The sequence below is a fragment of the Python bivittatus genome, unplaced genomic scaffold (assembly GCF_059951505.1).
Source record: "Python bivittatus isolate LINGU-HERP-01145 unplaced genomic scaffold, Pbiv_v1 ctg000480_np1212, whole genome shotgun sequence".
Classification (NCBI taxonomy): domain Eukaryota; kingdom Metazoa; phylum Chordata; class Lepidosauria; order Squamata; family Pythonidae; genus Python; species Python bivittatus.
In genome coordinates this window covers 99,755,869-99,781,241 of record NW_028277075.1, presented here as the reverse complement: position 1 = coordinate 99,781,241, position 25,373 = coordinate 99,755,869, and the positions used below count along the sequence as shown (strand labels likewise).

General features: G+C 37.7%; 1 protein-coding gene across 4 annotated transcripts in view; it reads right to left on the bottom strand.

The window, feature by feature from the left end:
• GPD2 (glycerol-3-phosphate dehydrogenase 2) overlaps positions 1–25,373 on the bottom strand; it is a 95,991-nt gene that overhangs the window by 52,457 nt on the left and 18,161 nt on the right. For all 4 annotated transcript variants that reach the window (XR_015797242.1, XM_025163984.2, XM_007424033.4 and 1 more), the window contains exons 2-4: positions 23,336–23,446; positions 10,495–10,666; positions 2,821–2,945 (exon numbers count right to left, since the gene is read on the bottom strand). Coding sequence is in view for 3 of the 4 variants with exons in the window: in XM_025163984.2 (XP_025019752.2) it covers positions 2,821–2,945; positions 10,495–10,666; positions 23,336–23,437 (399 nt within the window). In the remaining variant the exon portion in view is untranslated. The remainder of the gene's footprint in view (positions 1–2,820; positions 2,946–10,494; positions 10,667–23,335; positions 23,447–25,373) is intronic.

Sequence of the window (25,373 nt, the reverse complement as noted above, 5' to 3'; positions counted from 1 at the left end):
AGATCTGAAATAAAAAAAGGACATACAGAAGAAATGAAAAGAAGGGAGCAAACAAGTGCTTGGAACTGTATAGCTTGGGTCAGGAAAGTGAAACTTTAAAATAAGCTGATATTAAAAAATAAATAACAGAAAGGATCTCTTTAAATATGTCCAAGAGTAACAGTAAGGGCTTCTCTAGATATGTCTAAGAAAAAAAGGAAAAGAAATTGGTACACCAGCTGCTTAGTAAAGATGGCAAAATGCTGAAGAAATGAAGAAAATGTGGAGTTTCTCAACATCTATTTTGGGCAAGTCTTCCCCAACAAAAGTAAGTGCTCCACCAAGAAATTTTGAAAGCAGAATCAAAGCTTGAAATTGATAGGAACATGGTCAGAGGAATACGTCTTTGAATGAGTTTAAATCTCCAGGACCAGATGAATTTCATCCTAGGATACATAAGGAACTAACTGATCATCTGGCCAAAGTTTTATGCGTCATCTGAGTAATCCTGCAGAACTCATGATACCAGATAACTACAAAAAAGCAAATTCTTCTCTAAAGAATTCTTAATTCTTCTTTAGAATTTTCTAAAGAAAGGAAAAAGGGAATATCCAGCAAACTACAAATCAGCCATTCTGGCATTGTTATCTTAAAAGATTAAAGAGCAAATCATAAAGACAATCTATAAGCACCCTTAATTATTAGAAGTCGGCAGGGATTTAGAAAGAACAAACCAGACTAACTTGAGTATAATTGAGTACAGATCTGCAAAACTCCCTTAATAAACTGTGGGATGCTGTAGATAGAATATATCTTGACTTCAGAAAAGTTTCTGACAAAATGTCCAATGACATTTTGATTAGAAAAGCAGTTATTTGAGCATGACAATTAAGAGGCAACACAGCTGTTCAAAAGATGTACTCAGTCAGCACTGATTAATGGTTCCTCATCAAACTGGGCACAGGTACTGAGTGGGATGCCACAAGGATTAAACCTATGCCCTCTACTCTTTAATATTTTGTCAATGACATGGATAAAGAGGTGGACAGAATGCTTATCAAGATTGGATGACATAGCTAATACCCTAAGACAAAAATGAAATTCATAACTATTTTGATAGGTTGGAGAAATGGAAGAATACAATTTAACCAAAACAACTAAAAAAGTTATTCAAGGAAACAAAAATCCAATGTACAGTACAGTTACAGGATGAGGTACAACTAACTTGGAAAGAGTGTGTGTGAAAAAGGTCTGGAAGAGTAGTTAATTGCAAATGAATCTGAGTCATCACTGTGATATGGCTGTAAAGAGTAAATTAAATTTTGGGTTCCATCAGTATAAATATAATTAATACATTAAGGGAAGTAAACTGGTAAAGCCCCAGCTTCTATACTATTTTCAGGTCTGGCTATCACACTTTCAGAACAAATCAAAGAAATTTGAACAAGTTGATTTGGGAACTTGAAACTAAGCGCTACGAAGAAAGATAAAGGAGCTAGGTATGGTTAGCTTTGAGAAAAGACAACTGAGAAGGAATATAATACATGAAAGCATGTCACTCAAAAGAAGGTCCAGATTTAATCTCTCTTGTCCCAGAATGCAGGACACAGAAGAATGGATTTAAATGAGAGGAAGGAAGATTCCAATTGAATATTAGAGGGGAAAAGAAAAACCCTTCTTAATAATAAGAGCAGTTTGATAGTGAAACCAATTACCTGGAAAGGTGGTGAGCTCCTCTTCACTGGAAGTGTGCAGGCTTTAAACTGAGATGCTTTAATTTGAATTCCTGCACTGAGCAGGGAGGTTGGATTCAATGGCCTAAACGATGCCTTCTAACTCTATACTTCTATAAAAATAAACCACTGCTGAGAAAGCCCCAAAGGCATCCCTGTTTCTGTTTTTAAAACTCTAAAGAGTTATAGAAATGTTCTGCCTTCCCTAGCAGTGGTGATCTCCATATTCAATAAAAATCAATGTGCCACCTTGGATAGAATGACTGTAGAATCAAAATGGTATAATGGTATAGAATGACTGTAGAACCAATATAAGGAAATAATTATTCATATCAAAAATGTTCTGCATGCAGAATTTAGTCTTAATATGAGGAAATGCACTATGAAATGGCTGGTTTGGTGAGTAGGTAAGAAGAGGGAAAGGAAACTGATGTTTACTATAAATCAAGGATTAAGAAACAGTGCTCAGAACACTAAACAGTGCCGATGGAACCCAATTTTTTTTTTCAAGAAAAGCATTAAAAATTGTCACAAGATCATCAACCCTTTTTGAGATAGAGAATCTTGGGGCTGCAAATGCTGAGGTTTTGTCAGATTTGATGATCTTCCAAGATTTCAGGCATTTTCATATTTTTGGCAGTTGTACCATCACAGAAGTTTGCACAATGGCACCCACTGCTTGAAAAGGATGCAAATACTTTTACAGATAATATAAAGATATGTTGCTACTGCAGTTGTTTTCAAGATATTATAAACTGTACCTGTATCCTGGCTTAGGATTTTTTCTAATAATAAAAACTGGAATCCAAATTTAATAAATAAAAATGAAGTGCTATTAAAGTATAAGTTTATTAAAATGTGCACATTGTATTTCAGTTACTCGAGCAAATGCTAACATTAAAAAAATCCATAATTTTAATTACTTGTGCATGTTTTTTCCTATGTATGCATTTTCTGCATATATAACAGTCTGTTCAAGGTTTACCACAAACAGTCAAATAATGCATTCAAAACCAATAGTGTGTGAAAAATCATAAATGTGAGAACTAATTTAATTAGCTCAAGCAACATATTATTTTGGTTTACACTAGCCACCATAACCAATTACCTGCTCAAAATCCAAGTTCATGATGGCCTTCTGTAGGTATCTCACTCCACCATGGATCAGTTTAGTACTTCTGCTGCTAGTCCCTGATGCGAAATCATCCCTTTCTACAAGGGCTGTGCTGAGGCCTGTATAACCAGAAGACCAAATTAACTTCTTATGTTACACAATTTGTATGTAATTCATTAAAGACCCTTCTCTAGGGTAGAGACAATCACAAGAAAAAATTACTCTGAATATAGATAAATTTGTATTCCAAGTGCATAGTACCATCTCTTTGGCAGTGAATAGTGCAGTCCCCAGCTATTTCAGGGAAATATTTTGACTGTAAGACATAAAAATATGAAAATGACCAAAGAAGGAATTTGAGAGTATATAAAACCTTTCCCATTTCCTTAATATACAAGGTCAAGTAAACATTTTAGATGAGCGATGCTAAATGAAATTAAGCTAGTGCAGGACAGAAGGAGAGTTCAGTCACAGACATGATCCAACTCTTAAAATTGCTACACATGAGAACTAGGTATAGCTGTAATTAAATCATAATCAATTAGTGTTATTATGGGCTTTTAAAATTTGGATATGCCTTTTTCAGCAGAAGAACAAAATATGAAAAGTAATCATATCCATATCAGTCCATAGAAAATAATTTAAAAAATCAATTATTAGGTAATACCTTTATTAGGACCAACCAACTCAGAGGAGAGTGCAAGCTTTCAGGTTCTTCAGAACTTTTAATCAGGCATGATATTACAAAAACCTGAACAGGAGACAGATGGAGGGTTCATTGGCTTTCAGGGGACTGCAACTAATTAATCTTTTCTCCTGAATGAAAATTGTAATGTGATACTGATAACATCTACCTCTAACTAATGCATTCACATGCACAATCACCACCTTGAGATTGACTTTGAACTGCAGACCTCATTGCTGAAACAAGTGACCTAATTTTCAGACTTTTTTTTCAGTTCTTTCTACTGTTACATCTTGCCTAATTAACAGTTCTGGAGAACCTGAAAGTTTGTATAGTCTTTTGCAACATTTCAAAGATCCAGTAAGTGTATTACCTAAATCTGGATTTTAGACAAATCAGGTATCTCAATCTTTAACATAGACTACTACCAGACAACTCCCAGGCCAGTTCTCAAAAGGCTCATTAAGAAGTAATTCAAGGCCTGAAATGATGGCATTCAAACAGAGGAATGAAGTGAATTAGTATAGGTGAGTTCAGTCACATGCAAAAATTCAGGCCAGTTATCTTCCTGGTAGTTTACCCAGCAATGAACATATTGTTCCAAGGTGGGTCAGAATTCTTTGTTTCCCCATCAGATTGTAGATGATGGAGAAAAAGTTACCATCCAAGAATTGAAAAAGAGCTTTGCAGAAATGGGCCATGAACTGGGTACCTCTATCTGAAATAAGATGGTTGAGCATGCCTCAGTGCTAGAAAACATGATGAATAAACAGATGAGATGTCTCAGGAATGAATGGAATACCATAAAAAGGGATAAAGTAAGCTTTTGTGGAAAGAGCTTGAATAAAGGAAAAACTATGAAGAAAGCAAAATATGCACACAGTAGCAGGAGACAACTTCATAAAATATTCTCAAGTAAACTCTAGCTAAGTGTAGTGAGTTTACACAACCACCTTAGTTTCTAGCTGGTCCAAACCAGTTCTTACTTGCTCTCAAGCTAAAAAAAAATTATGCACTCTGCAGATGTGAGAAATCTTCTCAAAGAACAAATGGGTATATGATGTAACCTTGATTGGCTATTGTTTTTTAATTACAGGAAAATTAAATGAATATGTATACTGGAAGCATATATATTCTGCTCTTGTTTCTACCCAAGTGCCTTTTTTCTTTTTTTGAAAGGAAAAAGGGGAAAAAAATTGACCAACAACCATCATTCTTTTTTAATTGAATAATGTTATCTTTGTTAACTGTCTCCAACTTATTGGTTGTTTCACAAGGGATATTTCTCCAACACTACCTTAGAAAAAAGATTGATACACACAACCAGGATGGCACCCAGGATCTTGGCAGGTGGCACATCAGTACTAAAGTCCAAGGTAACTGTATTCCAAGGCCCCTGTGGGGATGGGATGCAACAGACCAGTTGACTTGGTCGTTAGAGGTTTGGCATGGCAACAGGTTCAGCAAGAAGAAAACACAGACCTTGACATATGCTTGAATATAAGGCCAAGAAAATTCAGCAGGCTTAAATACTCCAAAATGTCCAGCTGGCCAAATTAAATAGCACCACTGCACGAATCATCCTGCAGGAACATACAACGACCCATTATGGTACAGTTCTTCCCACTCCCATGAAAAGGGGAGGAGGAACTGGGAGCTCCATGAAGGTCATCTGTCTATATCTATATATATATATGGTCCTACTTCTGCTATGTGTGAATTTGCTAACTTAGGGAAGGACTCTCCCTTCCAATTGCCAGAATTCCAGACTGAGAGCAGCACAGGTGGGGGAGCAAAGTTGTCAAGTCACAGGGTGGAGGTGGATCATAGGTAACAACATATTCAGGCTTGTATGATAGAACATTAGCCTATTTGTTCTGCAAACTAGGGACATAGCAGATATCAAAGTTAAAATAATTGTGATCCTTTAAACTGGCACTGAATGAACTTGTGAGACATCTATAGGTGTTCCAGATTCTTGTGGTCAGTTTGGACTTGATGGGTATGATTCTTGTTCTAGGAGATGGTGTCAGCGTCAAAAATTAAAAACACCATAGTCACTTTCAGCTGTCTGGAATAAACATCACAAATAAAGCAAGTTTAGTCCTAAATCAGAAGCTACCCATAAAAGGATTGTTCTCAACAAAAATCTGGTGCAATCTTTCTTTTCCTTTTCTTCTTTTACTATTTACTATTTTTTATTATCTTTATTTTCTTTTATGATTTTTACTTTATTAAAAAAGTCTTTAATTAAAATTTAAAAAAAACAAAAATATGGTGCATCTGTTTGAATAAAAAAGGAGCATGAGGGATTTGAATGGCAGACAAGGAGTTGTGAACCTAATGTCTGAGTAAGAGAAAAGCCTGTTGATCTTCTGCAGTATAAAAAATGTATACATCAGCACTGTTTTTCTTCAGCCAGTAGAGAAGCTCTGCTATCACCCAACTGCATGAGTGCAACCTCCAAAAACTAATGAGAATGCATAAATTGGAGGAAGAGGGAATAAAAGATATTAGTAGCATTTCTCCCTTCTGCTACACTCTGACACATTTCCTTGAAACTTTGAAATTTTGGAAGCAGACCTGGATTAACGCTTCCAAAATTTCAGAAATGTCCTGCCAAATAGCTTGTCCCATATTTAAATTAGTTGACTAAGGTTAATTTATTCCAGCCCACATCCTGACCTAACAACTGAAGGTCAACCACATACATACACACTTAACATTTATGTTGTGGCAAGTACAGATTCTCAATCACCCATTTGGTAGGAATATCAAAGACAGCTGTCAACTTGCTATGAAGTTAGTATAATTACCTATGTCTAGGCTACTCTGCTGCAGAAAAGGAGTTACCCATTTTGTAATTCTTCAAGTCAAAAGGCTAATTATGAATTCCATCCAGAAGCCATCTGTGGAAAATCCAGTCATAAGGAGACATATAACTCACACCGAGTCAGAAATGTCATAAATGTCCTAGAATTCCAATCATACTTTTCAGGCAAGAAATCTGGGAACAGTAATTAGAGAATGGCCGTAGCTGTGGTCATTACCATCACTGTTGCTATATACCTGAATCCTGAACAGGGGGAGTATGTTGCCATCCGGTGGCCAGTTGGGAGCCAATAGGTTCTTTAGGATTCAGAGACAGTTAGGTTCAAACTAGGGCGAAATGCTAAAAAGAATGTTACTGAATAAATACTAAGAGAGTTACAGAGAAAAAGATATACCACTATATAATATACATCCTTTAGCTTAGCAGAAACCCCAAAGAAATGGCAGGAGATTGACCACCTCTCAGGTCTTTAGGTCTATGCTGAAGTTCAAAGTGTTAGGGGGCTTTTCCTGCCTTTCTATACTTTTCTTAAGGAACAGAGAGTATAAAAGTTAACACCTGGAGATGGCTTAGTAATGTATCAGTGACTTGGTCTCAACTTCAGACAGTTGACCCATGGCCAGGTTTATTTTTAAGTAAGACAGGACCCCAAGCAGACAACAAACTGGGGATGGTCTGATGACACATCTGGTCAATAATTTGGGAACTCAGACAATTGATCCTTTGCTAAGATTATTTTTATGTTAAATATTATTTCTAGCATGAAGCCGCTCACTCCCAACCCCCAAGCAGGTATTAGATTAGAAGTTCATGCTGTTCTCTTTATCTTAATTGTTCCAAGCAGGAATGTAAATAAAGGCTCAAAAGGTGAAAGTGATTTGCAATACAATGATACAATCCTCAAAGTTTGCTAAATAACTACGTGCACATGTGGAATAATTTACAATACAAGGTTTGCTAAGTTACACACAAATTGCCACAGCTGGCCAAGTAACCCTTTGATACAGGTATATCTTGTATGTGCAGAGAAAAAGGGTTACTTGGCCAGCTGTGGCAATTTGTGTGTAACTTAGCAAACTTTGTATTTCTTTCCATATGTAGTCTAAAACTGAAATGACCATTTTCAGAGAGCGTATCCTTCATTATTTATCTTAGCAAATCCGTAGAGGGCATGGTAACAAACTGAGACAAAATTTGCAAGAGGCTGATTGGATCAAAATCCAGGAAACAAGTTCTGATTTTCTTTAATAGTTGTCTGCTGCCAGGTTCAGTGTAGCCACTGGGCATATTTGGAACATAAAACAGTATAAATGTAAGAAAAGAACTAATAGTAATAACTAAACTCAAGTATTTTCTATGTTACATTTATACGTATCTACTGCACTGTGAAATAACTGAATTATCAGGAGATGCTGATCAGCTATAGGCATACCACAGTACACCATTCCTTCTCTGTTTTGTAAAATATACTCATACACAAAATGAATTCAGATAAAATAAGCATCTACGGAACTGAAATGAAATCCCTTTTAAGTGGAAGGGGGAAATCATAACTAATATGCACTATGTTAGACTGCTATTTTCAGAACTTAACAAAGTAGCATGCTAGTGTCACAACGGCTCTCAATGTACTTTCCATGTGGCAATCACTCAAACAAAAACACACAAGGGAGAAAAGAGGAGGAATGAAAGCAAGTACAGCAAGATTCTCACAGAGGGTGTGGAAGAGTGAGTAACATGATTTTACATATCCAAGGAGGAAGTGCAGACCATCAAATCTCTCCGCTCTCCTTTAGCCTTCATTACCTTAAAGATTCTGCTGTGCTTTATTATAGTATAAACGGCCACATTAGCCTCTCTTGGTCTCCCTAAACTTTCATGTCCTTAAAAAAAAAAAAACTAATTATTCCTGGTAACTTTAGAAGATCATAGCAATTTATTTTTGTCAAATGTGACTGAAGATTAATGGATACAATCAGGAATAATTTGGCAAGAACGTATCAAAGACAAAGAAAGCAGAATTTGCTAAGTGAAGCATCAAACTTAATATGAGAGCAAATCCCGTGAATGAAGAGCAACAATATACAATTCATTAACCAAATGCCTATGATTATTTCACACTTCAGAAAGCTACTGATACAAATCAACAAATGTACTAAGAAAACGATAAATAGAAATTGGCTTCAACATTAGTTTTCCTATATAGCTGTATCATCCAATATGCCAATCCTAAACACTTAAAAGCTGTATTTGATTGTGATACCAACATCACATAGCTGCAACAAAATACAGGATAGGAAAAACAAGTAAGAGGAAGTTGCCAGAGAATGTATCTTAACTACATATAAGACTCTCATTACAGCTACTTCCAAACTTGACCTCTTTCTGAAATCTACCAAAATCTGATCAGAAATAATGCAACTGAAATGATATAAAACAAAATACCAAGAATCGTTAGGTCTCATATTTTGGGATATACACTATAATTTCAAACTGGTGGCTATCACAGATAACCCTTCAGCAGAATTGGAAATACAGAACTTGAAACAAATTAAAAACTTAAATAGGAGTGAAGGAAAACCAAAAGCAATGTTGAAGCCAGGCCTTTTGTTAACTTTATTAACAAAAAGACTATGTATGCAAAAATAGGATGTATTATGAAACTTGAAATTAAAAATATAATAGTTTGTACTTTATTCTCCAAATCTTCGTGTCAACACTTTTCACATGGCCAAAAACACACTTGATTACTAGCTAATTAAAATAAGCCATTATAATCCAGAGTTGGAGTAGGCAGAAAGGTAGACTAAAATCTACTGGTAAAAATCAGAAATAGTTCAGGAAGATTTGCCTTTCTCATTTTACAACAGAAATTTTTAAAAGGGTTTGCACATCACACCAAGCTATGTTTTGCTCAACTATGCTTTACTGAATACATCACAACTGATGTTTCCACAAGACACCAAACAAACTCAAATACCCTACATCTTGGGTTAGTGAAACATATGATTCCATTAATTAAAAAAAAAAAGAGGTAACTGTGCCTCACATTTGATACTCAAAATAAATCTCTGGACTTGGGATTCTGTATACACCATACATAATATTTGTATCAGCCGATAAATCTTGAGGTTTCAGTAAAGCAGAATTAGATCCCATGATCTAAAGTCAATGCCTGATTTAATTTTTCTCATTCAGAAATGACTTTCCTCCTCTTTCTCATTTGCCCTTTCAACAAGGCCTAGTTATCCTTATCAATAAATGACCAGAGGAGGAGAAAATAATTTATTACGGCATTAACATTTTTTATTGTAACATGGGAAATGTCATCCTTACCTTTATACATAAGTTTTGGCTGGTTAGGAATTATGGGAATTACAAACAGACAATTCACTACTAGGAAGACAGAAGTTCTTTAGGACTTAATGCAAACAGGCTTAGTAAGGAACAGCCCCAAAATAGGTCATAACATAAAGTGCAGGCACCACACACAGCTTAGATGAGATAGATATATTGGACAGTGACATTAAAAATAAACGGAATAGAAGAAAGCTTAGAAAGTCAAAGAGATAATCTCAAATGCTCAAATTGTATTCATTTCATCTTTTAAACAAAAGGCACTTTGTTGAATTCTCCATGCTTAGAAACTATGCTTCTGGAGTATCAAAAGGCATGAGCCTCTTAAGTTTTCAGAACTGAGAACTGTGATATTAGTAACTTATCTCTACCACGATCCAAGACAGCATTTTAAAATGCCTTAGGCCAGTCACAGGCGTTATATTGGATTGAATGACAAAGGTATGTGTGTGAAAGAGATAGAATATGAGAAGACTTCTTGTAGCATTATGCAATAAAAGAACTGCAACTATTAAATCCCAACTCTGTTAATCTTTTTTAAACACTGTACTATGAATAAAACCTCCCAAAACCTGTAAATATAATTTAAATGATTCAAACAACAATCTATGTAAAAAGACTAAATAATACAAACCAACTACCATACATATGAAAAATAAAGTAAAAAGAAAAGTAGAAAAGAGAAAAAGAAAAAGCAATGAATTTTACTTTTTGTTAACATATTCATAACTCTGGGACATATGAATATCCAGATATCATACAAGTGACTTCTATTTTTCCATGAATCACTTACCTCTTGTAACAGCATCTAAGGCACAACCACTTCCTGTGGCACCTCCACCTATGATAAGAACATCAAATTCATCGGTTTCTCTCAAAGCCTGGAGATGATTCTCTCTAGTTGGAAGGGAGCGCAGTATTGGTGAAAGTCTACATTCTGAAGCTTCCACAGATACAAGATGACCCTGCAAAAATAAAAAGCCAAAAATATAAAGATTGAAAGGAAGGATGCAAATTTGCTATAATGTAATACTGATTTATAAAGAGCAGCATTACTAGTTCAAAATCCTTGCCTACTAGTCATTAATAACGGCACAAAAGATACATGTTAGAATAGTACTGAAATAAAAGAATCCCTAAATATTATTACAGTGCTAAGTATTATCATCATCATTATTCAGGATCCCAGTGTGCCCATTATATTTCCTAAAACCACACAAAAGACCTTTTAATGGGGGTGTGATTATGAATCAGTAGAAATCATAACTCCAGTTAACTGAAAAATCTCTATTACAAATACCATCACTACAGTGTGATGTAGCATTTATAAAACTGCTTCATCATTAAACATGAATCTATGTTAACAGACAATAAGAACTCCATAAAAGCAAACAATTCTTACAACAACTATGAATCCAACCCTATTTATTTCACTAATTTGGCAGATACCAAACTAAAAAAGCTATGTATGCTATTCCCCTCTCACCCCTACGGGTGGTACGTGTCTTCCTCAATCTCGGGTCCTCTACCAGAGGCCTGGGAGTTTGAGGGTTCTGCGCAGTATCTTAGCTGTTCCTAGCACTGCACTCTTCTGCACAGAGAGCTCTGAGGTTGTTCCTGGGATCTGTTGGAGCCACTCTCCCAGCTTAGGAGTCACGGCCCCGAGTGCTCCTACTACCACTGGGACCACTTTGGCCTTTACTTTCCACATCCTCTCTATTTCCTCCTTCAGGCCCTGGTACTTCTCCAGCTTCTCATGCTTCTTCTTCCTGATGTTGGTGTCACTTGGCACTGCTACATCTATCACTACTGCTGTCTTCTGGTCTTTGTCTACTACCACGATGTCTGGTTGATTGGCCAATACCTGCCTGTCCGTCTGGATCTGGAGGTCCCACAGGATCTTAGCCCTGTTATTCTCCACAACCTTCTGTGGAATCTCCCATCTGGACTTGGGGGGGTCTAGCTCATACGTTCTGCAGATGTTCCTATACACAATGTCAGCTACTTGGTTGTGTCGTTCAGTGTATGCTGTTCCTGCCTGCATCTTACATCCTGCCACTATGTGTTGGATTGTCTCTGAGCCCTCTTTGCACAATCTGCACCTTGGGTCCTGTCTAGTGTGGTAGACCCCTGCTTCTATGGATCTGGTGCTTAGTGCCTGTTCTTGTGCTGCTATGATCAGTGCCTCAGTGCTGTCTTTTAGTCCGGCCCTTTCCAGCCACTGATAGGATTTCCCAATGTTAGCCACCTCAGCTATCTGTCGATGGTACATCCCATGCAGGGGCTTGTCTTGCCATGGCACATCCTCCACTTGAACTTCCTCCCATGTCTGCTGCTGCCTGAGGCATTCTCTCAGCAGCTCATCTTTGGGTGCCATCTTACTGATGTAAGATACTCCGGGTTTCATCCAGAACAGTGGCTTTGACACTCATCAGACCCAGCCCGCCCTCTTTGCAGCTGGTGTACAGTCTCTGGGTGTTGGACTTGGGTGGAAACCTCCATACATTGTGAGGAGCTTCCGGGTCTTCACATCGGCAGCCTCCATGTCTTCCTTTGGCCAGCTCACTATACAGGCAGGGTATCTGATGACTGGCAGGGCATACATGTTGATGGCATGGATCTTGTTCTTCCCACTGAGCTGGCTCTTCAGGACCTGTCTTATCCTTTGGTGGTACTTGGATGTTGCTGTCTTCCTTGCCTCCTCCTCATGGTTCCTGTGTGACACCAAGGTATTTATAGCTGGTCTCTATGTCTGCTATGTGGCCGACCAGTAGTTCCACTCCATCGGTCTTAACTGCCTTCCCTCTCTTTACCATCCTGCCACACTTCTCCAGTCCGAATGACATCCCAATGTCCTTGCTGTAGTTCCGTGTCAGGTGGATCAGTGAGTCGATGTCTCGTTCACTCTTAGCATACAGCTTGATGTCATCCATGTAGAGGAGGTGGCTGATGGTGATTCCACTCTTGAACGTGTACCCATATCCAGATCTTGTGATTATCTGGCTGGGGGGGTTTAAGCCTATGCAGAACAGCAGTGGGGACAGTGCATCACCTTGGTATATGCCGCACTTGATGGCCACTTGTGCAAGCTGTCTTGAGTTCACTTCCCATGTTGTCTTCCACAGTCCCACTGAGTTCTTGAGAAAGGTCCTTAGTGTCCTGTTGACTTTGTATAGTGCCAGGCATTCACAGATCCGTGTGTGTGGCATTGAGTCGTACGCTTTCCTGTAGTCAATCCAGGCTGTGCTCAGATTGGTCTGCCTAGACCTTGAGTAGACCCTATCTATGGGTAACTGGTGTTTTGAGCCTCTGGTGTTGTTCCCAATGCCCTTCTGAGCTGTGCTCATGTACTGGCCCATATGGTCTTGTAGCTTGGCAGCTAGGACGCCTGATAGAACTTTCCATGTTGTGGTGAGGCAGGTTATTGGCCGGTAGTTGGATGGTGCTGTTCCTTTGTGAGGGTCTTTCATGATCACCACTGTCCTTCCTTGTGTTAGCCAGTCTGGATGGGAGCCTGCTGCTAGCAGTTGGTTCATCTGTAGCCAAGCATTTCCAGGATTACAGTGGTTGTAGCATATACCAATTCATTGGTTTCAGTTATGGTGGAAGTAGGGATTGTCTGGAGGGCTCTGCTGGCATCTTCTAGCATACTATCTGATGATACTTCTCCACTGAGCCTTGGTAATCGGACTCGGGGGTTGACTGTAGCTAGTTTACCTATGATGTTACACCTCATATCAGCTGCTGTGCTCTGTAATGGAAGGGGTGGCAGTGACATTCCAGCTTCAGGTGTTGGCTGCACATCTGCTTGTTCTTCTAGGTCTGCTTGAGTCCGGGTTGTAATGTGGAGTTGGTCTATCTCAAGTTGTGAGAGCAGCTTCCTCTTCACTATGTTGAAGTGCTGGGTAACTAGTTGTTTCTCAGTTAGTGTGGATGTAGGCCTTCTGTCAATCCATAGCTCCCTCATACATTTCATATATCCCCTCTCATTAGGTCTGCTGTCGTAGTAGCATTCCATCAATTCCAAGTTCTCTTGTCTCATCCATGTATGGTTTGTTCTAGTAGCCCACTTAATATCAGATTGTCCTGGTTCCCCAACATCTGATGCGGACCTTGTTAATCCGGGCGACGTCCAAGCCAGCATGACTCTCTTAGTTCGTGTCACTCTCATATTTTGAGGTGGGCAGGTGAAGCGTTAGGGGGTCTTTGCCCAAGGACCCCTACTGGTAAGGTAGGTACCAGCCGGGATTTGAACCCCGGTCTCCTGCATCAAAGGTGGTGTTCTAATCGCTACGCTAGCCAGCCGCTATATGAATAACTATGAATCCAACCCTATTTATTTCACTAATTTGGCAGATACCAAACTAAAAAAGCTATGTATGCGCTCTCTCTCTCTCTCTCTCTCTATATATATATATATTAATGTAATGTATGACCTTAAAATATGTTGGAACATGGAAATTAAAAGCATTCAGTATAATAATGATTGACTTTCTGTTGTCCAAAAACCTTACTCCTGTTCCTTCATATTTTTAATCATGCTTTTTTCCCCACTTTTTTCCCCTACTGATAGAGAAGGGAACACATTTCTCAAGATCTTCAAAGGGAACACAATTCTCAAGAAACCCTGGATCATGTTTTTTACCTTATTTTTTTATCTTTAAAAAACTATGCTATTTGCCAAGCCACAGATGAATGTGACTTTGAAATAGTCCAATCTGCTTTTATCTTTTATTAGGAATGCTCCAGTCTAATCTGGAATATATTTTGCCATATTCTTCCAAAATGGTAGAAAACAATAGGAAAACATATTATGAAAAGGTATTGTACAAAATCTTTTTATAACCTTGACTTCATGCTTAAAAACTATGCTATTTGCCAAGCCACAGATGAATGTGACTTTGAAATAGTCCAATCTGCTTTTTTTAACTGTATATACTAAATACAATATCAAGCATAGAAAAGGTTATTAAAAAATATTGGGAACACATGGCAAACCAAAAACACATTTCTGGAACATTAAAGGATCCAGACTACCAAGCCAACTGACCCTCCTGATATTTGTTTTCCTATAATACCATATGGACAACAACTTTTACTTGTGGAAGAGAACAAGTTACAGAACCTTGACTGTAGCAACAATCCTTTCTTGGGAGTAAATCTCACTAAATTGAATGGAATTGACTTCTGAGTTTATATCAATGTTAACTAGAAAGGAATCCATCTAAAAGAGAGGGGAGATTCCACATTTACTGATACCCCAACAGAAATGGAGCATTCATTCAAAAAGGGACAGAAAACTCTTGATTTTTTAAAATGCAGTTTACTGAATAAACCATAATTAATTTGGTTGATATGCTAAAACCAAACAAATTATTCTAAGGATTAGCTCAATGCATGAAGCCAGTCAGATTCTGCCTTCTTTTACAGGAGATCCCACTCTAACTGCAGCATTTTTGTTTACAACAGCACAGCTGAGTCTTAGTACTGAGAAAACCTTCGGAGAGACTATGGACTTGTTTAGATTGACTTTTGCCAAATTTCAGCTCCAAATATATTGCAGGGTGAGGAACAATGGTGTAGCTACAGCTAAACTGTTCACGGTGATAGCAAGAAGGATGTGACTGCTGGTCATGAAGATCTGCATTAATGGAAGGGTTCATGTTTTGCCCACTACATTCATAATAATTGTCAACGTAGCTCAAACATTACATCTCCGACATTATATTTCCATTCTATGGAACAGTTTCATTATTACGTGCTGGTCATTATTATTCTCAAATAGAGCAACAATCATTTTTCAGAGTTCTCAAAGCAAAATACTTCCTGCGGCCACTATTCACAACTATGTTTAATTGCAACAATTTCTTTTTCTTTTTTATTGTAACAATAATAAGAGTGTTTTATCAGTAAAAAGATATCCATATAAGGACCATTTTCTGTCTGTTATGACTTAGTGAGATGGTTCCCTAACTTCAGAAAAGTGGTAACTGCCTTCTAACCCATTTTCATCACTGACAAAAAAATGTTTCCTATCCCTTGAACCAAAACCAAAATCCAGGAATTGTGCTGTTTATTTCAAACCATTATTTTAGGCCAAGAGTTTTGAAACTTGTTATCCCTCCAAAGGTTTCAGATACAAATACCCATCAGTAAGAGCGATTTGAAAGGATTTGGGAGGCTATAGGCCAAAACATGTAGAACCCAACTTTTTTTTTTTATCCCCTCTTTGAGGAGCTTGGCATATTTCTTCTTTGTTAGACAGGATTCCATTTCAGGATGTGATCATTTGGTAGGAAGTAATAGGTTTATGGCAAGGGAGAAGAATTAAGCCCAAAAAGTATTATGAATAAGTGGAGGTCATGAGAGAGGGATCATGTTTCAGATACCACGTGTATGAACTATCCTTCAAAGCAATAGTGGCAGGAAGGAAGACAGCTGCTGGTTTACAGTTAAGTCCAGTAGGATTCAAGTAAAAATACAGTCACTGTATCTAGGAACAATCAGGATCTTTCCAAGAGAAGCTTTAGGACGTTAATAAGAAACCTCAAAGCTAATAAGAATCAGTCTAAAGGAATAGGGGGCAGGGAAGAGCAGGATACAAGAAAGTAAATGGAGAATACAAAATCAGAAATCAAAAGCAACACTCAGGCAAGGGTCTACAGAAAAATCTGTAAGGCTTAGAAAAAAATTTTTGCCAATGAAATGTTTAAGAGCTGTTAGCAAAGTATTGGATTTTACTTCCACACTACTTGCAAACAATTGTCAGTGTGATATAACAGCTATCTAGAAATAGAGATCTAGACAAGATTTGGATTCAAAACTTGCTACTTCTAACTATGAAGACGATGGAGGAGAGCTCGTATGCTTTGGAAAGGATTTAGACTTCAAAATGTGCAGCCCAAGTGCAGTATCTCTTTAAACCAACCACATCTTTTTTCAGGTTTCTGCATGAGATGTAGCTACGTTGAAGACTATGTTGCTTATGGTACTTTGTGTGTCAGAACATATCTTCCAAATCATTTTTGAAATATGCACTGCCATACAATGAGCGTTATTTTTTCCCACATCTGCACAATTCTACATTTATAAGTATAATGACTAAGACCTTGATTTTATTTTTATTTTTTACAAAGTACAATTGAAATTATAAGCTATAAAAATTAACAGCCAACAAAAGAATTCCATTCATGAGACTGCAAAATAACAATAATCAACACTAGCTTCTGAGTGAGCGTGCATCTGATATTAGAGATGTAAAAACACATTTTTAGTTTTCTGGGCCTTCATATCACTATACTGTATTAGATACTGAATACACATTCTGAAAATGTGGTTTCTGTCTCAATTAACGCAAACTGCCATTTTTATAGCTACAAAGATATATCCCGCACAAATTTAAGGTTTGCAGAATCCAGTGTTCCATCACATATGTGAGTTACCACAGAGCACATTTTATTTCAAGAAGATGTATGCAAATGTATTACTGACTTCTATGTATCCAATGTATTTCTATGTATTACTGATTTCTATTTGTCACTGTAAATAATTAATATATTAGTTGGAAACAAACTCTGAAAATTAAAAAAAAATCTGAAACAAATTCTTAACTAGACAATCACATACATGTTTACTCAGAAATAAGCCCAAGAAAGCACAGACTTGTTTCTGCTAAATGGTTCAAGTCCACACCCCTAAATCTTTCCTAAAGCTGACAGAGTGTTGTTGCTGTTATATACATGGCAGTTAAACACACACAGAATGTTTATATTACTTTTTAAAATCAATCTCTATATTGCCTTTCAGTATTTCATATGAAAGCAACTATGAAAGTCAATACTAAAAATAATACAAGAGTAAAAACATTTTAAAAAGACCAAAAACTCATGTTCACTTGAAAATGGAATTGAAAATCTCGTAAAATAGACTCTCCCACTCTTGTTTTAAAAAATGCTACTAGAAGCCTCTTTCAAACTTCTCTGTTGATTATGGGAAAGTCAAAGATTAAGCAAATGGGGACAAAGATGACTGGAACAAGCTTGTTTGCATGCCTAAATCCTCTCCCCATTTTTAGCCTTTGCATGATCAGACTAAGCACCTGTATAAGGCTCTTATCCAGAATTTTTCACTTAAAAATAATATGATAACAAAAGTTTTAAAAACTTCGTTTTCCAGTCTCCAGGGCTGCTATGGCAAAGACTGTAACCAGTGGCTTCCTGAAAACGCAGACTGAATAGCATGCTGCTGAAAGCTGACTAGTTATAGAGTAAATGAAATGTTTCTAGAGGACAGAAAATACAACTGGTGTGTATGTTAATTGCTTTAGGTCTTCTCTCAGCACAAGCGAGTGTTGAAAAGACTTGCTTAGGGGAAAAAAAAGAGCCAATTAAAGCACATCTTGGGCCTCCTTGCCTCTTGCTGATTTGGAGGTCTTTCACCATATCCTCGATATAATTGACAGGCATTGTTTAAAAAGGACAGTTCTGCCCCAAATTCACCTCTTAGAGACGTCAACAGGACAAACAAGCCATCCTCTTGTGCAACAATTCTTCCCTCTTAGTATCATCTGTTGGGTATGGGCAGACAATAGCTACAAGGGGGACAAAACTACACAAGTGATGGAAAAGTCAGAACAAAAGAGAAGCCTGTTATCCTCTTGTCAATTTCGCTTTCTCTATATGCTACATGGCTTCACAGAGAATAGATTTCCACTTTGATTTATAAGGAAGTCAATGGTCTCAGATTTACAACTGAACCATTGTGGGATGGGGGTTTATTACTGCATACCTTTATGCTCCTTTTCCAGCCCTCAATCATATTTTTCAACTCCATACAAATGAATCTGAAGACAAATATCACAGGCTGTATCAAACTCCTCCTATAGTCAACTGTATGAAAGAATATCTTCACAGCATCCCGTATGCTTAAACTTTTGTGTGTGCGCACACACGCATGCATTCCGGCCTTCAAGGCAGTGTTGACTCCTGTCAACTGCCTGGACAAGTCCCTGCAGTTTTCTTGGCAAGGTTTTCATTGTCTCCTCCCAAGGGCTGAGAGAGTGTGACTGCTCCAAGGTCATCCAACTGGCTTGGTGCCTAAGGCGGGACTAGAATTCTCAGTCTCCCCGTTTCTAGGCTGGTGCCTTCACCACTGCACCAAGCTGGCTCTCTCTGCTTAAACTGGTCAATGATACTCTCACCTACATCCAAGTAAAATGCCAAATACAGCTGCAGCTACCAATAGTTTTTAAAAAATGACTGTATAGGTTATAGATTATACATTCCTTAATTTTCACTCTCTAACCTGAATCACAAACTCTGGACAACTTAAAGGGAACAAGAGGCTTTTAATTTCCTTTCTTCCAGTATGGAAGGTGTCATTTCAACATGAGAATAATTATTAATTATTGTCATGGTGCAAACTTTGTATCCTTGAACTGTTGGATGGGACTGCAAAGCCCCTCTAAACATTATTAAATGTAAGAGGCACATTATTAAATATTTAAAGGAAGCATCATATTAATTATATTTCAGTAATTAAATCAATCTTAGATTTTGTCTTATTCCCACATTCTACTTTGTGCTGCTCTTACCTGCATTTAGAAAGACCTCACTCTAAGTCTCAATAAAGTTCTAAGTCAGAAAAAGTATTTTCTGGATTAGTGGTATGCAGATGTTGGATATATGCAAAATTCCCCCTTAAAACCACCAGAAATTAAGGATCTGGAGAAGATCATTAGAATTCTGTGAAAGATAGTAGACAATTCCCTGAACCATCCATCACCTGCAAGCTTGTAGCTCATCTGATGGGGGTCCTTCCCAGTGCTCAAAGACCCTAAGAAACACAGTTGATTATGTGCCATTAAATTAGTGTTGATCCTTCATGACTATGCAAATAGACCTCCTGAATGATCAGTCTCCAATCTGGCCCTTCATGCCTCCTAAAGATGCTGCTGTAATTGAATCCATCCACCTTGTTCCTGGTCATCTCTTCTCTTTCTTTCCACCTTTCCCAGCATTATGGATTTCTTCTAGGAGTTGGATCTTTGCATAACATGTCCAAAATTATATAATTTGAGCCTGGTCATTTATGCCTGAAGTAAGAATTCTGTATTGATTTATTCTATGATCCATTTGTTTGTTTTCCTGGCTATCCATAGTATTTTCAAGATCTTCTCCAACACCATAGTTCAAAAGCATCAATACACTTTCTATTCTGCTTCTTCAGAGTCCAACCTTCACTTCCATAGTGTCACAGGAAAAACCACTGCCTGCATCATTCTGAGCTTTGTAGATATAGACATGTCATAGGATCTGAATATTTTTTCCAGGTTTCTCATTTGCTACCCATCCAAGTGCTAGTCTGTGGCAAATTTCTTGATTGCTGGTTCCTTTATCATTGATAGTCAGTCCTAAAAGGCAAAGCTATTTGCCACTTCAATGTCTTCACTGTCAATTTTGGTTGCTTACTTGTTGTTAGTTTGGTCTTTATTTTTAACTGATTTAATATAATTCTCATTTTTTCACTGTGCTCCTTTACTTCCATTACTAGAACTTGCATTTTTAACTACCAGAGTAATACCATCAGCAGAGGGCAAATTATTGATGTTTCTTCCTCCAATTTTTAAATCACATCCATATTCTTCCAATCCAGCTTTCCTCAATATACATTCAACATATAGGTTGAATAAATGAGAGCGTATACAGCTTTGTCTCACTTCTTTGCCAATCTGGAGCCAATCTGTTTCACCATGTTCCATCTGGACTGTGGCTTCTTGTCCTATGCAGAGGTTTCACATGAGGACAATGAAATGTTTGGGATTCCCATTTATTCATTCATTCAGTCAGTAAATTTATATGGACGCCCATCTCATATACATGACTCTGGGCGGCTAACAATTAAAACAAATAGAAACAAAGTAAAACACAACCAACGATTAAAAACATAAATAACTTAAAACAGCATAAAATGGCAGACAAGAATTAACAAACGACACACAATCAACACAACCAGACAACAAGCTCACCCTCACTATCAGGGCCCCAGGCTTGATGGCAAAGCCAAGTTTTTAATGCCTTGCAAAAGGCCAGCAGGGTCAGGGCAAGTCTGATCTCTGCGGGGATGGTACTCCAAAGGGCAAGTGCCACGGCAGAAAAAGCCCTTCTCCTGAGTCCCACTAGATGATGCTCTCTTACGGAGGGGACCCAGAGCATTGCTCTCCTGCCTTTCCTAAACACTTTCTGTAGCCTGACATTCAACAGACAATGAAGCACGTGTTGACTTATTTTTGGTATTCTGTGGATTTCTCGATTATTCAGCATCCATCAGCAATAATGTCTTGTGTTTTTCTAAAATCATCTTAACCATCAGACAGTTCCCTTTGCATGCAGGGCTCTAATCTGCATTGGATGATCCTAAGCATTATTTTGTTACAAATATGAAATTAAGGATATTCTGTGATAGTTTGCATGCTTTGCTAAGTCTCCTTTCTTTGGTATTGGTATGTAGATGTATCTTTATTCACTCATTGCACTAAATTCTGAAGTAGATGGCTTTATCAAATCAATAACCCACTGTGGGTTATTCAGCATACCATAATTTAGTACAAATGTGTACATCAGGTCACATTAAAGCCAACCAGATGGTAAGGTTCCTATATAAATTATGGACCCAATATGATTTTATTGCGATCTAGCCTCCAAATAGTTCTCAACTACTACCATAATACATAGCCCTAGGAAAGTAAAGTGGAAGGTAGCTTTGGTAAGGTAATCTGCATTCACAATTTCACTTCGCTGATGTAATAATTAATAACTTACATCTCATGAAACAACTTTATCACCACATTTCCAAGAAGCTCTAACAATATTAGTAAATCTACAGGTATGAATACAGCAGCTTCTTCAACAGCAATATAAATATATACGCACCCAAACACCCACACACCCATAGTGACCTCATAGACAATTTATTAGATAAATTACATTAAATGTTTGAATTGGTTGCCACTTTCTTCTATACCTTCCTTACTTGTTTGATGCATGAACTCTGAACATTTCTAAGTATGTTAACATTTTCTCTGAAAAAAAATTAATAAAATTAATAGTACAGGTAGCCCTCACTTAATGATTGTAATTGGGACCAGCAATTCCATCGCTAAGTGATGTAGTCTAAAGTGTGATCTCATGTGACTGCATCGACTTATGACAGCAGTTGTGGCAGTTGCGGTCGTTAGGTGAATACCGCACAGTTGCAAGGTCCCACAGTCATGTGATTGCCATCTGCAACCTCCTGCCAGCTTCCCTATTGACTTTGCTTGTCAAAAGCCAGCAGTGAAGGTTGCAAATGGTGATCACATGACTGCAGGACCCTGTGAAGTTGTAATTGCGAGCCGGTTGCCTAGCACCTGAATTGCAATCACGTGACCACAGAGACACTACAATGGACACAACTACAAGGACCCCTCATTCAGTGCCGTGATAACTTCAAATGGTTGCTGAACAAGTGGTTGTTCAACAAGGATTACCTGTATTGTGATTGGTCTATGGGGCCTGACCTTTGGTATACCCTTTGTCGTGTGTGTGTACAGGCAGTCCTCAACTTACAACCATTCATTTAACAACCATTCAAAGCTACGCCAGTGCTGAAAAAAGTAACTTATGACCAGTCCTCACACTTACGACCATTGCAGTGTCCCACAGTCACATGATCAAAAAGTGGGCACTTGGCAACCGGCATGTATTTACGACGTTGCACTATTCTAGGGTCATGTGAATGCCATTTGCAATTTTCCCAGGGGGCTTCCGACAAGCAAAGTCAATGGGGGAAGCCAGATTCGCTTAACAACCATGTGACTCACTTAACAACCATGTGACTCACCTAACAATCACGGTGATTCACTTAACGACCATGGCAAAAAGATCGTAAAATTGGGCATGATTCACTTAATGACCACACTGCTTAGCAACAGAAGTTCTGGTCCCAACTGTGGTTGTAAGTCGAGGACTACCTGTATGTAGATATATACGACACCCACATGTACATTGAATTATAAAGGTCCCTGCCACAAGAGTTTCCAAACTTGGGGAAAAAACTCAAGGGAGATGCATATTCATTCACTGTACTCATATTCATTTATTGTACTCATTGTGTTCTTTTTTCTTTTGGTCTTGCAAACTGGGAAAAGAAATTCATTAATTAGAGAATGGACCCCAAATTAAATTATATTAGTTTAGAAATAGTTTCTGTAAGATTGAACAAATATTAAATTAACCTCATCATTATTATTATTATTATTATTATTATTATTACTCCTCCTCCTCCTCATGGAAGATTACAACAACATAAAAATTTTAATTTACATTTGATATGCTGATTATACTTTACAATGTGATTACTACAAGTAGTTTGACATGAATTAGCGCAAAAACTGACATCAAAATTTATTTAGAAACGAAGGAACTTTTCATTAATGCAAACATAAAACAATATATAACCAATATTCTTGGTTGAAGCCCCTTCCAATCTGCATAACATGACATGGCACCATCATGATGCTATTAATATAATAGAAAAACACATTTCAAGGGTCCCATTTGCATGAAAGTTAGAAGTTTTTAAACAAATCTACTTACATGCTTTTTTCTATATTGAGAAAGTTGTGAGAGGGCAAACACAGTTGCTACAGCACCTCCTCCTATAAGGATAGTTCCTTTCATTGCCTTTCGAAAAGCCATGATTTAGCTCTAGAAAAGAAAACAAACAGGAAAGTTTGCCAGTTTAGAAAACGTTCTTCTAAACTTGAAACAAGAAACTGAGGAAGTCTGTGTAATGCATGAGAGTTTAAAAGGTTCATAAAGGGATACCCACATTAGGCAAGGAACTTTGGATAGAATATTTAGCTTTGCTGACTAAAAAGAAATACGATTCCATTCCAAGGGTCCTTTGAAGAACTACGTGTTTGATTATGAGTAAAGACTAGCTAAAACCTTGGCAATCACAGTATTATTGCAATGCAAAATACAAATAGTTGAAAGCCCAAGTCTCAAAAATAATAACTCCCATCATAGCTCGTTTACTTATAGTATTAACATTATTGCATTTCAGCCATACAGGTATTCAAAGCAATTCACTATCATTAATTCAAAAAACCTCAGATTATACTGCTCTCACAAGAACATATCTGGAGATACTGATGATATATAGTGCATTGGCTCTGCTTCCACGAGACCTGGTAATACCAAAAGAACAAGAATGCTCATATTCACAGAAAATAATTAGAATCCTTTTCTCAGCCCATGAAGTATATCATATTACTACATCCACGTATGCCATACAGCAGCATTTATGTATCTCCCTCCCTCCCTCCCTCCCTCCCTCCCAGAAGACAAGTTGTAGGAAAGTCCTACACTTACCCCATACACAGTCAAACACATAATTTCCTACATACAGTAGTACATAACCTTGAAACATAACATAGATTGGATACTGCAGGTAATACCATAAAAAGACCTTATTTTCTCATCCTAACATTCTAAACTGCTGTTTCCTTATAATGTCCTTCTTAATACAATAGCGGCAGTGATATTGTGCAGCTTTGCCCAGTCTGATGTACTTCACAAATATTAGGACTACAAGTCCCAGAATTCCCAGTAGCCATTTATAGTCCCAACGTATTTGAAAGGTGCCAGGATGAGGAAGTCTGATGCAAAGCATGAATACTGAAAAATGAATTCACAACCAGAAGTTGGCATGTGGTACATATAAGCCTCATCCCCTGAAACACCCCCATATCTGCCAAACTAAAATTGAAAATAAAAAAATCAAATTTTGGCAATTTTTGGCTGGCTATGTCATTGTGTGACACTGAACAGTGATGCTGTGGCCAGAAAAAATAGCTGACTCCCATTTTGAACTATGCAAATATGTTGTTTTATTATTCAAACGCATATGGGAAGCTTTAAATTATTAGTACTTCCTTATTTCTCTTTTTAACGGGGGGGGGGTCATTATTTTTGTTATTTATAATGACAAAATGATGAACACCAAGCCGAGGAAGGCTGGGTCATCTCAACAAAACATGCCTTCTCTAATCGTGAAAAGCAGCTGCATAGCAGGTCAGACTACCTGTCCACCTACCTCAGCCTTCCCCAATCTGGCAGCCTCCAAATGTGTTGGGACTTCAACTTTCAGAATTCCTTGGCTTGCATGGGCCTCTAAAAAATTCCAAAAATTGTCCCAACACATCTCAAGGCCATCAGGTTAGTGAAAATCGATCTAGCCCAGTCCTATCTCTACCAGTCTCACTTGCAGCAGCTATCCAAACGTTTTTCAGATCACCTACTCCCTGACTTTTCTCAGGAATCTTCTGCATGCCAGCCAGCTGCAGCCTCTTCTCAATACATTGTGCATTATATTCTGCCATATGGCCCCAGTCCAATTCATGGGCAAAAATTCCATTCATTCGATTTCAGAAAGCTAAGCAGAATCAGGCCATTTAGATGGGAAAACACTAGGAAACAGCCATTGTGGAAGAAAACAATGGCAAACCTCTTCTGTATTGTTGCCAAGAAAACGACCTGGACGTGTCCATGAAGTCACCAGGTGTCAAACTCAACACAAGAGTGCTTTTCTTTTTGCTTCTACAAAATTTGGTGGCACCATTTGGACTGA